Below are 16,631 nucleotides of genomic sequence, written 5' to 3'. Positions count from 1 at the left end.
GCGGGGAGGGGAGCACTGAAGAGTGGAGCCCAGCTGCCTCTCTCAGAGCACTTGCACTTCCAAAGCACAGAGATGGGCAATAATAAACAAGACCCATAGACACGGGGCAATTTGAGATAGTCTGTGCCTGAGCTCCTCCTGAAAAGGACACTAGTTTACAATATGAGAGCGAAAGCAAGAAGGCAGAGCAAGGCCTTGCTCCGACTCAGAGGGAACATGCACCTCAGGTAACTGAAATTTTTGCCACTCTGCACGCATCTGAGAATGACCTCGAAAGCGCTGCAAGTATTGATTCCGGGATTACAAATAAATTCAAGGGAGTAGATGAATTCACAAATACAGTATAATGAAAATCCACTGTAAATCAGGGCGATGCAATAGTGAGGAGGAAGGGGGTCAATTTTCAATTGGGAATCTCTCAGAGGAGGAGGTAACATCTCAGTTGGGACTTAAATGATGAGAAGTAGCCAGCCATGGAGCATGGCATGCTGGGGCATAAAAGCAACAAGAGTACAGAATTTGAAGAGGAAACAAGCTTGGCAAGTTGAGGCATCAGAAAGGAGGCCAGAGCAGCTGAATTGTACAGAGAAGCCAGAGATGGAGAGAAAGGCAGAAGATGAAGTGGGAGAAGGGTAGTTGTGGTCCACACAGATCCTGGCCCATCATCTATATAAAAGTCAGATCTTCCTCTAGGTAAGGGGCTCCCTTCAAGCCACCCCCACGGTCCTACCTTAGCTTGTACCTATTTGGGCCCCCCCCCCAGGTAGTCTTGACTATTTCCCCCTAGCAGCCCAGACCCTGTTCTCTCTCTAACTTGGGATTGCTAACAAGTAGAAGTTCTTCCGGATGTGTAACCTAAATCAGTCCTGCAACAATTCAAATCCATTTCTGTTGTCTTCACTTAAGTAATAATATAAGGAAGTTACCATCACGATCATGTCCTTTAACATATCATCACTTTCTGAGGACAAGCAATATGCTAAGAGCTTTCAGGAAAAGGCGCAGAGAGGTTAAGTAACTTGTCAAAAGTCACACAGCTGTATACTACAGGAGGAGTCCAAGATGGACTCTTTCTATGGTGTTCTTTCCTCCCCTGGCTCTTCTCAAACATATAGACTCTCAGCAGGTCTCTTTATGGATGGTCACAATAACCTGATTCACCTATATAAAAAACAACTGGGTAATTTATCTACTTAAGTTCCCCATACCTTGCCCTGTACAGGGTGAATCAGTAGCTAGTCTCTAGGGCTTATTATTATTTCTGAGGTCTGTAATCAGCAAGAGTGGATTCATTGTGCAACCAAAGGCACGTTAGTATTATTTAAATCTTGAGTATGGTAGATGTGAAATAACATTTGTTAAATGCATGACTAAGCAGGAAGGATGACGTTCTGCTAGTGGGCAAATGTCCTAGCATTTGTCATGCGATATCCATGCCCCAGTGTTTGTCATGCTGTGCCCTTGTCACGAGTGTCTGCCATACAGAGTCCCTGTCCTGGCAGTTGTTATTTTGGCTATCCCACATCCATTCCTTCTTTCTAATAACACATCGGTTCCTGGTTGGGGAGATACCTCTGTGGGTCATCTTTCCCTTGCTGGGAACAGTCTCCCAGGAGTGCCTCCCACAGTCCACATCAGCTGGGGAGAAGAATGTGACAAGAGCTTGCCCAATGGGCAGCTCCTCCTGGATTCAGAGCCTTGAGTGAAGGTGAGAGGGATGTTGGTGTGCTGTTCAGACTCAGGGTGACATTGTGTTTTATAAGAAATATAATCATTCAGCCCTAACCGGTTTGGCTCAGCAGGCTGTTGTAACATTAAAGGTAGATAAACTTTGAAGTTACATTAAAGATAATAACCAAATAATCCAGAAATTCCAAAAGAATTGAAAGCAAGGATTCAAGGTACCTGTATATCAATGCTCACAGCAACATCTAGACTAATAAAAGGGTAATATGCTAATTAGACCAGGAGACCTTCCGGACAAAGCCATGGTGGCAGGGCCGAGGCAGAGGTGGTTAGAGGCGATTAGGCCAGGAGGGGAGGGCAGTTGGGGGCGATCAAACTAGCAGGGGGGGGCCAGTTAGGAGTGAGCAGGCCAGCGGGGGGGGGGGCAGTTGGAGGAGAGCAGGCCGGCAGGATGGGACAGTTGGGGGTGATCAAGCTGGCAAGGGGGGAGCAGTTGGGGGTGAAAAGGCTGGCGGGGGGGTGCAGTTGGGGACAAGCAGGCCAGCAGGCAGAGGGGTTAGGCATGATCAGGCAGGCAGGCAAGCGGTTAGGAGCCAGTGGTCCTGGATTGGGAGAGTGATGTCTGACTGCCGGTTTAGACCCGATCCCACAGGGACATCACCTGAGTGGTCCCAGATTAGAGAGGGTGCAGGCCAGGCTGAGGGACAGTGCCTCCCCGCCTGCACGAATTTCGTGCACCAGGCCACTAGTTATTTATAATAGCCAAAAGATGAAAACTTCCAAGTGTCTACCAATGAATGAACAGATGAACAAAATGAGACATACACCTACAATGAAATATTATTCAGCCACAAAAAGGAATGAAGTTCAGATACATGCTACAACATGGATGAACCTTGAAAACATGCTAAGTGAAATTAGCCAGACACAAAAGAACACATACTGTGTGATATACTTATATGAGGTACCTAGAGTAGGCAAATTAATGGAAATGGAAACTAGAGGTTACTAGTGTTAGGTCTGATCAAATAATTGAATCAATATCCCCTCCCCTGGGAACTGACCTGTAGGCCATTTCACAATGGACATTCCACTTGCATAGACCACATTCCACTTGCTAAGACCATTATCTCTCCCCTCTGGAGTTTCCCAGAATCTGGACCTGCACAGAGAATTCTCTGCCCAGAAAAAGCTCACCTGGAGTCCTTAAAAAACCTCTGACTCCCCGTCTTTGGGGGCTGGTGCCATTTTGGGCTCAGCCCATCTGGTATCCAGATGACCTAATCCTATATAATAAAAGGCTAATATGCAAATTGTCCCTTTGACCGGGCGTATGACCAGGGGACAGGGCCAGCCAGCCGACCTCCCTCAGCCCCTCGCCCCAGCCAGCCTGGCCCAATCAGCCCGATTGGGGCTGGCTGGCTGAACCCCATCCGTGCACGAATTCGTGCAGCGGGCCTCTAGTAAATTAATAATTCTTCACCCCTTTTGGCCTTGCGCATTCCTCCTTTGGTGACCCTATCAACTAGGGGCTTGGGGAAGGGAGAATGGGGAATTCTTATTCATAAAGTTTCAGTTTGGGAAGGTGAAAAGCTCCGGAGATGGATGGTGGTGATGGTTGCAGAATAATGTGGATGTACTTTAAGCCCCTGAGTTGTACATTTAAAAATGGTAAATGTTGTTAGGCATATTTTCCAATAATTTTTTAAAAATATTTGTTATTAACTTTTAGAGAGAGAGGAAGAGAGAGAAAGAGAAACATCAATGTCAGAGTGATACATCAGTTGGCTGCCTCCTGCACTCCCTCTACCAGGGATCGAGCCTGCAACCCAGGCATGTGCCCTGACCAGGAATCAAACAGGCAACCTTTTGGTACATGGGATGATGCCCAACCAACAAACCACACTGGCCAGGGCTACCATAATTTCTTAAAATAAAACAAATAGAGATAATGAGATAGTACAGTGGGGCCTTGACTTACGAGTTTAATTCGTTCCGTGATGGAGCTCGTAACTCAAATTACTCGTACGTCAAATCAAAAAGTGAATGAGTGAGACACGTGATGCTGGGCTGATGTTGTGGCGTTCACTGTGACGTTCGCTGCGCCAACTAGCGGTGGGGTATCTGAAGCTGGCTCGTAACCCGAATTTTAGCTCGCAACTCAAAGCAAAAAATTGGCCGAGAGATGGCTCGTATCTGAAAAAGCTCGTTAGTCGGGACACTCGTAAGTCAAGGCCCCACTGTACTTATAATACATGATAATTATTATTATACTAGAGGCCTGGTGCACAAAAATTTGTGCACTTGGGGGGGGGGTCCCTCAGCCAGGCCTGTGCCCATTTGCAGTCCAGGACCCCTTGGGGGATGTCCACCTGTTGACTTAGGCCCACTCCCCATGGGATCAGGCCTAAGCTTGCAATCAGACATCCTTCTGGCAGCCAGGGAGCCCTCGGGGGATATCCGACTAAAGTCTTAGGCCCCCAAGGGATCGGGCCTAAACCGTTAGTTGAACATTCTTAGTGCTGCCACGTTGAACATTCTTAGTGCTGCCACCACCTCTGCACTGGCCAGCCATGAGCCAGCTTCTGGCTGAGTGGCACTCCCCATGTGGAAATGCACTGACCACCAGGGGGCAGCTCCTGCATTGAGCGTCTGCCCCCTGGTGGCCAGTGCGCATCATAGCAACCGGCCATTCTGCCGTTCAGTCAATTTGCATATTAGCCTTTTATTATTATTATATAGGATGTCCCTATTTCCCCCCTTTTGCCCCCTCTACCAGCTCTTGCCCCCCACTTCTCTCTGGCCATCACCATACTGTTGTCTGTGTCCATGGGTTGTGCATATATTTTCTTTGGCTAATCCCTTCTTTAAATTTTTATTTTCAGGTAAGTGCTTAGAACTGCACTATTATATATTTTCTATTATATCATTTAGAATTAAGATATTTTTTAATTGGACCCTTGTAAATTTTAGCACAATTTAATAAATTATGCTAGAAGCAATTAGGAGATTTTTCATGTAATGCAGATACATTTCAATTAATATTTTATTACTTTTTAATTTTTTAATATTTTAATTTGAAATAATCTCATACATGTAAAGAAAACTATAAAATACTACAGCATATTATATGTACCCTTCACCCAATTTCTTAGGTGTTAATAATTTAAACATAACCATTATACAACTAACAAAATTTGGAATATATTTTTCTTATAATCTCTTTAATGTTACTTAATCCATTTACTTTGTTTTTGTTAATCTTCACCCAAGGATATTTTTCCATTGAATTTTAGAGAGAGTGAAGGGAAAGGGAGAGACACATTAATTGGTTCCCTCCTGCACATGCTCTGATAGGGACTGGGGATCAAGCCAGCAACTGAGGTACATGCCCTTGACTGGAATCTAACCTGGGACCCTTCGGTCCATGGGCTAATGTTCTATCCACTGAGCAAAACAGGCTGAAGCTTAATTCATTTATTTTTAATCTATATGTGTCTTTATATTTAAAGTGGGTTTTGTTTTTGATTCACCCTCATAATCTGTCTTTTAATTGGTGCATTTATGCCACTGACTTTCAGAGTGCTTACTGATAGAGTTACTGCCATATCTGGCGGCTTCTGGGGCTTCAGGGGCCCGCCTACCTGTGGCCTGGGACCAGATCTGATGACGGGTGGCAGGCAGGCGGCTTCTCGGGTAGCCCATGAGGGGCTGGATGGCGGCTTGCGCTGGCGGCTCGAAGTATGCAAATTAGCTGCCATCTTTGTTGGTGGTTAATTTGCATATCTCGCTGATTAGCCTATGGGAGGTGTAGCGAAGGTACAGTCAATTACCATGTTTGTCTATTATTAGATAGGATATTTGTATAGTCTATACATTATTTAATAGGCTAGTGATGCAATGTAACACTACTGAACCTAGTTGGAGTTTTCCTCTGCCCACCTTCCCCATCAAGTGGTCTGTACAAATGTGCCAGGTTCTTAGGTGTAAAGCATAATGAGCAATATGTTAATAGCTCAGGAATAATGAACCCTGGTTTCTACAGGATGAATCAACTTTCCATATGAGTCATCTGATTATTATCAGACTTCCACTGTGCTCTCTATATGGGTCTTTTACATTCGTAAAGGGATGTAATGAGATAATCATTACAAAGAGGCAGCTAATTCAAATGTAAATCAATAAGCCAATGGATCCTGGGGCCTGCGATATTTAGACAACTGTTAATGGCTAAGCTATGCTAACAGAGGGAGCTGGCAGAGGAAAGAAGCCGCTCTGAGGGTGGTCCTGGTGGTTCCCCTATACTTCTGGGAGACAAACCCATTTACAGGGAAACCCATCAGTCAGCGATCAATAAACCTGGATTTTAGTCACAGAGGGCAACCAGGATTACATTGGCTAAGTATTTCCTCCAGATGGGTGGTCTGAGAGAATGAGACCTGTAAAGTGACAAAGATTTACTCATGGAAACATCTACAATTCATGGGGGAAAGGTGGTACAGCCACTATGGAAAATAATATAACAGTTCCTCAAAAAATTAAACATAGAATTACCATATGACTCAACAATTCTACTACTAGGTATATATCTAAAATAATTGAAATCAGGGACTTGAGCAGATATTTGTACACTCGTTTTCATAACAGCATAATTCATAATAGCCAAAAGGTAGAAGCAACCCATCGGTCCTACGACAGAAATGTAGTATATATAGACAATGGAATATTATCCAATCTTAAAAAGAAGGAAATTCTGACATATGCTACAACATGGATGAATCGTGAGGACAATATGCTAAGTGAAATACAGTTTTTGTCACCACGGGATTCCAGGTATATGAAGCACCCAGAGTAGTCAAAGTCATACAACAGAAAGTAAACTGGTGGTTTCTACGGACTGGGGGAGAGGGGAATGGGAAGTCATTGTTTAATGGGTACAGAGTTTATGGTTGGAAAGATGAAAAAGTTCTGGAGATGGATGTGGTGATGGTTACACAATAATGTGAATGTACTTAATGCCACTGAATTGCACACTTAAAAAATAATTAAACTGCCCTAGCCGGTTTGGCTCAGTGGATAGAGCGTCGGCCTGTGGACTGAAAGGTAACGGGTTCAATTCCGGCCAAGGGCACATGCCCGAATTGCAGGCTTGATCCCCAGTAGTGGCTGTGCAGAAGGCAGTCAATCACTGATTCTCTCTCATCATTGATGTTTCTATCTCTTCCTCCCTCTCCCTTCCTCTCTTAAATCAATAAAGAAATATATTTTTTAAAAAGTAATTAAACTTTGGCCAGTTGCTCAGTGGTTAGAGTGTTGGCCTGAGGATTGGAGGGTGTTAGGTTCGATTCCAGGTCAGGGCATGTACTATTACCTGGCTTGCAGGTTCGCTCCCCAGCTCCAGTCAGGGTGTGTACAGGAGGCAACTAATCAATGTGTCTCTCTCACATCTATGCTTCTCTTGCTCTCCTCACCTCCGCCCTCCCTTCCACTCTGAACAATCAATGGGAAAAATATCCTCGGGTGAGGATTTTTTAAAAATTATTAAAATGGTAAGTCTTATGCATATTTTACCACAATAAAAAGAAAGATCCCATTTTCAAGAATGGGTATGTGACCCAATTCAGGCCAACAACATGGAAGAGCTTCTCATTCTTAGAACTGCAGGATGAGATGCTCTCTCTTGGTTCTCTGGACCCGACATCTGGAATGTTGGCTTTCATCTGGAACTCTGCAGCCCTCTTGGGACCAGCCTGAGAATAAAGCTGACAGCCAGGGCAGCTGACAGGTAGAAAGCTGTGGATCCTTGATGATGTCATGAAGCTCCTGAACCAATGGTCTCAGAAGTCAGTTCTACCTTAGGACTTATAGTGATGTAAGATAAAACACTTCTTATAGTTATATCCAATTTGAATGGTAATTTCTGTAACTTGCTTTTGAAAGTATCCTGACACTTGTACAAGTACTGTTGGTATAACAAAATTTTGGAAATAACCTAAAGGCCTATCAGTAGGGAAATGGGTAAATATAAAAGAGGTAAAAACATAGATGGAAGTACTGTACTCTGAGAGGTTAAATGCCCGGCTGTATGGCTCAGTGGTTGAGCGTCAACCTATGAACCAGGAAGTCACGGTTTGATTCCTGGTCAGGGCACATGCCAGGGTTACGGGCTCATTCCCCAGTGTGGGGCCTGCAGGAGGCAGCCAATCAATGATTCTCTCTCATCATTGATGTTTCTATCTCTTTCTCCCTCTCCTTTCCTCTCTAAATTCAATAAAAATATATTTTTTTTAAAAAGAGAAACATTGACCGGTTGCCTCCTGTACACACCCTGATGGAGGACAGAACATGCAACCTGGGCAGGTGCTCTGACTGGGAATCAAACCAGCAACTTTTTGGTGCACTATACAACATGTAACCAACTGAGTCACTCCGGCTAAGGTGTAAATATGTTTTTAAATAGATTAGATGGATCACATTAAATATTCTAGTATGATAGCGGTTGCCATTTTTGAGGTGGTAGAATGGCAATGGGATGGTGGTAAAAGAAGCAACACGTATTGGAATTGTTTTATTTCTTATCTTAAAACATGAAACAAGATGATGTGATGTTAACAATTGACAGTCTTGGGATTCTATGTAGGTATGTGAGTGTTTGTGATTCTTTGTACTATTCTATACTTACAAAATTCTCAAAGGTAAAAACAAAAACCAACAACAAACCTTCCCCAGTGCTACCCCTAGTCCAAACAAATTTATTTAAGGAAGGCAGAAAAAATCCTTTAGCAAAGACGGGAACCAAGGCTAAAGTCTGTATAATTATTAGTTGGCTGTAAGACTTCAAAAAACATGGCTTTTCATTACTATTAGAATTTTTAACCTTTTAACTGTTTATTTTGAAATAATTTTAGACATAAAAAATTGCAAAACTATTACGAGAGGTCCCATGTATCCATCACCCAGCTTCTCCCAATGGTAACATCTTACATATCTATTGTAACACCAACAAAACCAGAAAGTTAACATTGCTACAATACAGGTGAGCAGACTCTACACCTTACTGGAATTTCATCTGTTTAACTTTTCTATTATCTTTAATGTCTTTAAGCTATAAAACCAATTTGCTCATCCATGGATGAATAAACAAGAATTAGTATATCCACACAGTGGAATATGATTTGGCCATAGAAAAGAAATGAAGTACTGATATACCTGCTACAACATGGATGAAGTCTGAAAATATTATGCTAAGTGAAAAAAGTCAGACACAAAAGGTTATATGTTATAAAATTCCATTTATATGAAATAACCAGAAAAGGTAAATTTTAGAGATAGAAAAGTGGTTAACAGAGGCAGGGAGAAGAAGAGACTGGGGAGCATGTGGTTACACAATATTGTGAATGCGCTAAATCCCACTGTTCACTTTAAAGTGGTTAATTTTATATTATGTGAATTTCATCTCAATAAAAGAAATTTTAAGCAATTTTCTTATTGTAGAAAAATTCAACCATAAAAATATAGTAAAAAAATTCAATTTCTTCTCCCAGCTGTTTTCCTCTCCATATCCAATCCCACTTCACATGTATACCTTTCAATTAAATATTCAATATGTAGTAACTGTTCACACTTTTTAAAGTTTTAGAACATACAAAGAGATACATGTTTCTTTCTCTCCCAAATGTTTACTGAACACTTTATCCAATTGCAATGTTGTAGATGATGGGAACACAATAGCGAATAAAACAGACTAAGGGAATTAATTTTCTAGTTGCAGGAGCTTGGTAGTAAACATGGGAATGAATAACTTCAGATCATGGTAACTGCTGTGAAAAAATAAGACAGGGTAAGAGGGCAGAGAGTGATGTGGGTTGGTGGAGGGCAGGGTGACTAGGGGAGACCTCTGAGATAAAGACACAACATTTGAGCTGAATGATAACAAGGACCTAGAGAGTTGACGATGCAGGAAAAGAACATACCAGGGAGAGGAAAAAAATAGGTACTTTTAAAGAAATTGGATTGTATTAGATGCATTGATCCACTATATATTCTACACACACTAGATATTGTGCTTTTCTCTGACTTTACCGTATATTAAAAATGAATTTCCATGTTGGCACCTAATTTACCTTATGTTTTTAAAATATATGTTTTTATTAATCTCAGAGAGGAAGGGGGAGGGGGAGAGAGAGGTAGAAACATCAATGATGAGAGAGAATCATGGATCAGCTGCCTCCTGCACGTACCCTGCTGGGGACCAAGCCCACAACCCGGGCATGTGCCCTGACCGGAAATCAGCGGTTACCTCCTGGTTCTTAGGTCAACGCTCAACCACTAAGCCACACAGGCCGGGCTACTTTACTCTTTTTGATCACTACATATTATTCCATGATATTGATATAATATCACTTATTTAACCATTTCCATGCTGGTGAAATGTAGGTTGTTTCCAGTTTGGAGCTATTGCAGAAATGCTGGAAAGAATAGATTTTCACAGTTGTGCTCATATTTCTGTAGAAACATTTCCAGGAATGGGACGGCTACATCAGTGTCCACTTGTGTTTTCACTCACTAAAACCCTGGGAGAGGCGTGAGTTTTCTTAGCATCCTCATGGTCGGAAGCATGAAAGACAAACTCTTAGATTAAAAAGAACAAAAGAAAGTACTGTGTAGTTGACTAAAACGGAAAATTCAGTTTAAAGGCAGAATAACTAATGAAGGATAAGAAGACAGCAGAGAACAAAAGTGAGAGACCATTAGGAATGCCAGCAGGTGGAATTTGCAACGGAAGGTGGGAATTATCTGTTGTGAAATGGCTCAGACCTTGAACTGAGCATAGCTTTATGAAGAACAGCTGTTGTTAAGCTCACCCTGTGTGTCACAAAGAATAGCATAATGTCCTTGGAAAAACTTAAAGTTGATAGTCCTGTGTCTCAACAGCCCTAAATGAGTTTCTTTTAAAAAGGCAGTACCATCCCAAACTCCCTATTGCTTTACCCATTCATTCATTAAACATTTATTAAGCTTCAATGCCACTCTACTCGGCATTGGGAATAAAAAGATGAAGAAAAGACCCTGACCTCAGTTGCTCAGTCTTAGCTCAACGGTAATTATTAAGAAGAGCTTCTGACTGTCTGGCTGAAGCAGTGCCTCAACCCTGGCTGGTCAAGGCTTTTGAAAACCAATGGAGTGGATTCTTTCCCGAATATCCATAATTATCCTATTCAGGGATATGCAAGTTAATGACATCAACTGCTTTTCTAAGCTGCAGTCTTAGCAGTTTCTGTCTTTGTCCCTGGGAAAAGCACACGGTACAAAGAAACTTTAATTTAATTAAATGTGAAGAATCGACCCATCGGAGCGATCATCCAGTGCCCTATGGGTGACACATCTTGAAGTATGGTATCCAATGACAAGGTGGTGGGAGGACAGTAGTTCACTATTTGAGTCATCTGCTTGTATTGACAATTTCTTAGGAATAGGTTGGGAAGTGCAAATCTTGAGTGAGAAGGCATTTTATTTCACACACATTGTATTTTCTTCTTGTGAATATAAGATAAAAATATTTATCAATCAATAGCAATGCAGGTCTCCTATGTAGCTTCTCTGTAAATCTGAGGGCAATCAATTAATACCAACTTTAAAATGGGACACTTTTAAGAAGCGTACAGTTGGGTCTTCAGAGAACTATATAAGGTTGTAACCAGAACTTTGTATTAATCAGAGGAATACATTATTTTTTTTGTGGGGGGGGGGGCGGGGGGAAGTGTCCAAAAGATTTCAGGGAGCATGGACCACAGACCTGACAAGAAACTTATTATAATGGAGGTATCTGGTTTCTTTACATTTTCCAAATGTTATGGGTTAGAGAAAAAAAGCACACAGAAAATTTGCTAGTTTAAATTAAACACAATTTCAAACCACATTAATGTAGAACTTGTTTTAAAAGGTACCTGACAGCTTTTTGACCTGTCTCATTAAGGTGAGTTCTTTTTAAAAAAATAAAATCTTTATTGTTGCAAGTATTACATATGTCTCCCTTCCCTCCCACTGACCTCTACTAGCCCACCCCGCACCCCCCACCCCAGGGCTTCACCACCCTATTGTCTGTGTCCACGGGTTATGAATGTATGCATACAAGTTCTTTGGTTGATCTCTTCCTTCCACACCCACCCCCCTTCCCTCTAAGGTTCCTCAGTCTGTTCCATGTTTCTATGTCTCTGGATCTATTTTGTACATCAGTTTATTTTGCTCATTAGATTCCACATGAGTGAGATCATATGATACTTATCTTTCTCTGACGGCTTATTTTGCTTAGCATAATACCCTCCAGGTCCAGCCATGCTGTTACAAATGGTAAGAGTTCTTTCTTTTTACAGCTGCATAGTATTCCATTGTGTAAATGTACCAAGTTATTTTTTATTTTATTTTTTTAAGATATATTTCTTTACTGATTTCAGAGAGGAAGGGAGAAGGAGAGAGAGACAGAAACATCAATGATGAGAGAGAAATCATTGATCGGCTGCCTCCTGCATACCCCCTGCTGGGGATTGAGCCTGCAACCCAGGCATGTGCCCTTGGCCGGAATCGAACCTGGGACTTTTCAGTCTGCAGGCTGATGCTCTATCCCAGGGGTCCTCAAACTATGGCCCGCGGGCCACACGCAAATACAAATATTGTATTTGTTCCCGTTTTGTTTTCTTACTTCAAAATAAGATATGTGCAGTGTGCATAGAAATTTGTTCATAGTTTTTTTTTAAACTATAGTCCGGCCCTCCAACGGTCTGAGGGACAGTGAACGGGCCCCCTGTTTAAAAAGTTTGAGGACCGCCCAGGCGCCCGCCGGGACCGGGGGGAATGTCCCAGCACTGGCTCGGAGAGACGCGCTTTGCTCCGCCCGGCGTGGCTGCTGTCTGCAGGCCCTGAAACTCGCGGTGTTCCGAAATGGCCGAGCCGTCGGACAAGGCCGTCAAGTACTACACCCTGGAGGAGATCCAGAAGCACAACCACAGCAAGAGCACCTGGCTGATCCTGCACCACAAGGTGTATGATGTGACCAAATTTTTGGAGGAGCATCCTGGTGGGGAAGAAGTCTTACGGGAACAAGCCGGAGGGGATGCTACTGAGAACTTTGAAGATGTTGGGCACTCGACAGATGCTAGAGAATTGTCCAAAACATATATCATCGGGGAGCTGCATCCAGATGACAGACCAAAGATAACCAAGCCCACGGAAACTCTCATTACTACGGTTGACTCAAATTCTAGCTGGTGGACCAACTGGGTGATCCCAGCCATCTCAGCACTGGTCGTGGCCCTGATGTACCACCTCTACATGGCGGAAGACTAAACACCTCCTCAGAAGCCGATGGAAGAAAAGGCTGCCTTGGATCAGGAAGAAAGAAGCCAGTGTTAGCTGCTTCGACGAACAGAAACCTTCACCTGAAAAGTAATTTTAATACACCTATTTCCCTCTCCTATGTTAGAAACAAACCAAGTCAAAAAGAACTGTTCTGTTCTGTCTACCCTTGAACTTTCGCATTGTGCCTTCTTCCTCACCAACTCTTTTTCAACGTCCCACGACTACGTGATTTACTCACTGTAGGCACGATCTTTCAAAAATGCACCTGGCTTTTCAAATATACCACCCTGTGTGCCTGTCAATGTGGGATGTAATTGTCTTTAATGTTTCAAATCTCTGATTGTCTAGTGGAGTCATTTAATGTATTAATTAAATGAAGGTCGTATGACGTGAAGGTTTGTATGATGTGAGGAAGGGAATATCTAGTTGAAAACTTGGTATTGCATGTTTCCCATTTAATTTCTTTCTCAAGGAAATTATGAAAGGCCCTGGGTACGATAGCCTAAGGATTTCTAAAAATTGTTCTACCTGAGATGATCAAAAGAGAAAGTGGATATTTCTTCTCTTCTTTGTTTAAAAAATACCAGCAACAAAAAACAAACTTGAAACCCATGAGAGGACATTACAGCTGTCCCTTCTCTCAGCTCCAAAATATCAGTCCAAAGTTTTCAGTTATATAGGTTCTCAAGGTGAAAACTGTTTGTGTATTCTTGCAAGGAAATGCTGATTTTCTAATCCATAAAAATACACATTTGAAAGAGATTGTGGGACATTTGGAATCTGATGTTTGAAGGCATTGAGCTGTTGGAGATGAGCCTTGGGAGATCTAGCAGGGCTCCGAGGACTGAGTGGCTCATCTTTGATTATTTTCTCTGCCCCATGCTTTTTGTCTTTCAAAGTGGAAGCTGGGGGATGAATCTGTAGACACTCAGTACTCTAGTTAGCTGTGACTGTGCAAGTTTCCATGGGCATGCTAGCTGACTACAGAGGTGAGGGTTCTTCAGAAACCACTGACACATTGAAAGGAATTTTTTTTTTTACTACAGAGAATAAATTTTTATAACCATTGACATGTATCACCCTTTGCATCTTCTGTCACTGAAAATTAAAGTTGGAGCAAATCTAGGGGGTGGGGAAAGATGCTGTATCATGTGGGAATCCTTTACTCAGATTTCAATAAACGCATGCCTGGAACAAAAAAAAAAAAAAAAAAAAAAAAAAAAAAAAAAAAAAAGTTTGAGGACCCCTGCTCTATCCACTGAGCCAAGCCGGCTAGGGCCCAAAGTTATTTTTAATCCATTCATCTGCTGATGGGCACTTGGGCTATTTCCAAATCTTAGCTATTGTAAATTGTGCTGCTATGAACATAGGGGTACATACATTCTTTTTAATGGGTGTTTCCAATTTCTTAGGATATATTCCTAGAAGTGGCATCACTGGGTCAAACTGGAATTCCATTTTTAATTTTTTTGAGGAAACTCCATACTGTTTTCCACAGAAGCTGCCCAGTTTGCATTCCCACCAGCAGTGCACTAGAGTTCCTTTTCCCCACATCCTCACCAGCACTTCTTTGCTGATTTGTTGATAGCCATTCTGAGAGGTGTGAGGTGATACCTCGCTGGCATTTTGATTTGTATCCCTCAGATGATGAGTGACTTTGAGCATTTTTTCATATGCCTCTTGGCCTTCTGTATGTAAGCTGAGTATTCTTTTGTCTTTACACGTGTTTAAAACTCCTATCTAGATCTAGATAAGGTTAAGAAATACCTAGTCTCTGTATCCGTGCCTTTATTCTTTAAATAGTAGATTAGGAGCACTTTGTCTAGACTCCTTGCAGAAAAATACCAGCAATATGTTCTTCTCTGCCTGGACATGGATGAATTACAGGAAAACTTAACGGGTCCCCAGAGTTATTTTCCTCCTTCACACAGTTGTGTCGAAGTATTTATCTTTTGTTTTTTTCTTTTCACATGCTTATCTAAACGCAACCTGTCAGCGTGAGATGCAGTCAACAAAGTACCAAGAGAATAAACTTGAGCGAATCCGACCATTCAAAATAAAACCACGTTAATGGAACTAAGGGTGCACAGAAGAAGCTGGACCTACCAAAATAACCCTATTAGTTGGGTACAGTTGGATACATCAAGGAATACGGCAATCCTCCGTTTAATTTGCAAAGCCCTTGGCCGGAGGAGGAGGGGATGGAAAAGTTTGGGTGAAGGATTTAAATGACTAGTCCAACAGTGAGTCATTGAAACTTTCCAGTTAATAATACCCTCTGCCGGGGCAGAGCCTGGGCCCGAGCGCTTTACGAGCCACATCACAGTTTAAGTTGTAATGTCTCACGGTTTTACTGCCTCTTCCACCAAATGAATACATAAAATGAAACGCGCTCTGCGTCAGCTTTGAAAAGCAGGAAAAAAATCTGGCTGGGGGGGGGGGGGGAGAGAAGGAAGGAGGAAGGGGGAAAGAAAGAGAACAGGTAGTGATTCAGAGAGGCAGAGAAGGCGGTGAAAAGGAAGGAATTGCCAGGAGCTGAGAGCTTTCCCCCGCATCCTGTGCCTCACAGGACGCGTGGACCGCCGTGCAGGCTGAGACACTCGCCAAGTCGCGCCAGGACTCGCCTCGGTGACCCCTGCCCCCACTCCGTGACAGGTGGGGTCGCTGAGCCGCCACCAGATCGCAGCTTCCTCGCGCTGCCTGCCGGGAGCCCGAGCCGCTTCCGGTTGCTCCGGACCCCAGAACTTCGACTCCCGTCAGCCCCCGGGAAAACCGCAGAGGGGTCGCGCGGACGCTGCCGGAACTCGTAGTCCCGTCTTCGCTGCGCTTCATAGCCGGAAGCGGGAACGCACAGGGCCGGGAACTACCAAGGCGAAGGTACGGGTGGCGGCGAGGGGTCAACTCGTGCCGGGCGTGGGGTTGGCGCTGAGGCTGTAGGAGGTGGTTGGGGTTGGGTGGGAGGAGATCCGCTCGCTTACACGAGGAGGATTGAGCCGCCGCCGCCGCCGTCGTCGCGAGTGCGGAGTCGGGACTGGAGCCGCTGCCGCGACGCCGCCGGAGTTTGTGTCGCTAGCCCTCGGCCCTTCTGCCTCGCCGCTTCCCGGGGTCAGCGCGGCCTGCTCGTTCCCGGCCGGTCGCCCCCGCCTCCATTTCCCGCCCTCTCTTCACCACACACACGGCCCCCCCGATCATGGATCCGGGCAGTGGTGGCGGCGGCGTCGGCGGCGGCGGGAGCAGCAGCGGCAGCAGCAGCTGCATCCTCGGCGCCCCGACTGCTGGGGACCAGATTGGACATGGAAGCCCCCGGGCTCGCACTCATGCGGTGGGCCCGGGAGGCCTTTTGGAGGAGCGGATAGAGAAAGCCATCTTAAAACACCTAATTTGATATATAGGCTGTAACTTAATGATCAGATGAATACCTTCGTTCCCAATGTCTACGCCGCCAATATCAGCCGTCCTTCTTGCGGGCCCTTGCCTATCCGCAGTACCTTAGACGGGTCCCTGGACAAAATATATATAACCGGAGATGACGCGTGAAGCTCTTCTGATAAAGTGTGAGTACTGGGGCATGCTCCTAAATCTGTAAGTAA

At 43.7% G+C, this 16,631-nt stretch overlaps 3 protein-coding genes across 5 annotated transcripts in view; 2 read left to right on the top strand and 1 right to left on the bottom strand.

Moving 5' to 3' along the window:
* The window catches only part of TNFRSF17 (TNF receptor superfamily member 17), a 53,312-nt gene extending 47,832 nt beyond the window's left edge, over window positions 1-5,480 (bottom strand). For 2 of the 3 annotated variants that reach the window (XM_023760204.1, XM_023760205.1), the window contains exon 1: window positions 5,331-5,480. In XM_023760204.1, coding sequence (XP_023615972.1) covers window positions 5,331-5,391 — 61 coding nt within the window. In that variant the 5' untranslated portion in view covers window positions 5,392-5,480. The remainder of the gene's footprint in view (window positions 1-5,330) is intronic. The other variant, XM_023760206.1, reaches the window with a different exon arrangement.
* A 7,043-nt stretch (window positions 5,481-12,523) lies between these two features.
* On the top strand, window positions 12,524-14,275 carry LOC102418478 (cytochrome b5). Its single transcript, XM_006096354.3, has one exon. It carries the CDS (start codon window positions 12,625-12,627, stop codon window positions 13,027-13,029), a length of 405 nt encoding a protein of 134 aa, XP_006096416.1. The 5' UTR covers window positions 12,524-12,624; the 3' UTR covers window positions 13,030-14,275.
* Window positions 14,276-15,697: 1,422 nt separating this feature from the next.
* The window catches only part of GSPT1 (G1 to S phase transition 1), a 43,871-nt gene continuing 42,937 nt past the window's right edge, over window positions 15,698-16,631 (top strand). The window contains 1 exon segment of the mRNA XM_006110053.3: window positions 15,698-15,918. The gene's annotated coding sequence lies outside the window, so the exon portion shown is untranslated.

Source organism: Myotis lucifugus, unplaced genomic scaffold (assembly GCF_000147115.1).
Source record: "Myotis lucifugus unplaced genomic scaffold, Myoluc2.0 scaffold_176, whole genome shotgun sequence".
Classification (NCBI taxonomy): Eukaryota; Metazoa; Chordata; class Mammalia; order Chiroptera; family Vespertilionidae; genus Myotis; species Myotis lucifugus.
This window is presented reverse-complemented; position numbering and strand designations above follow the sequence as displayed.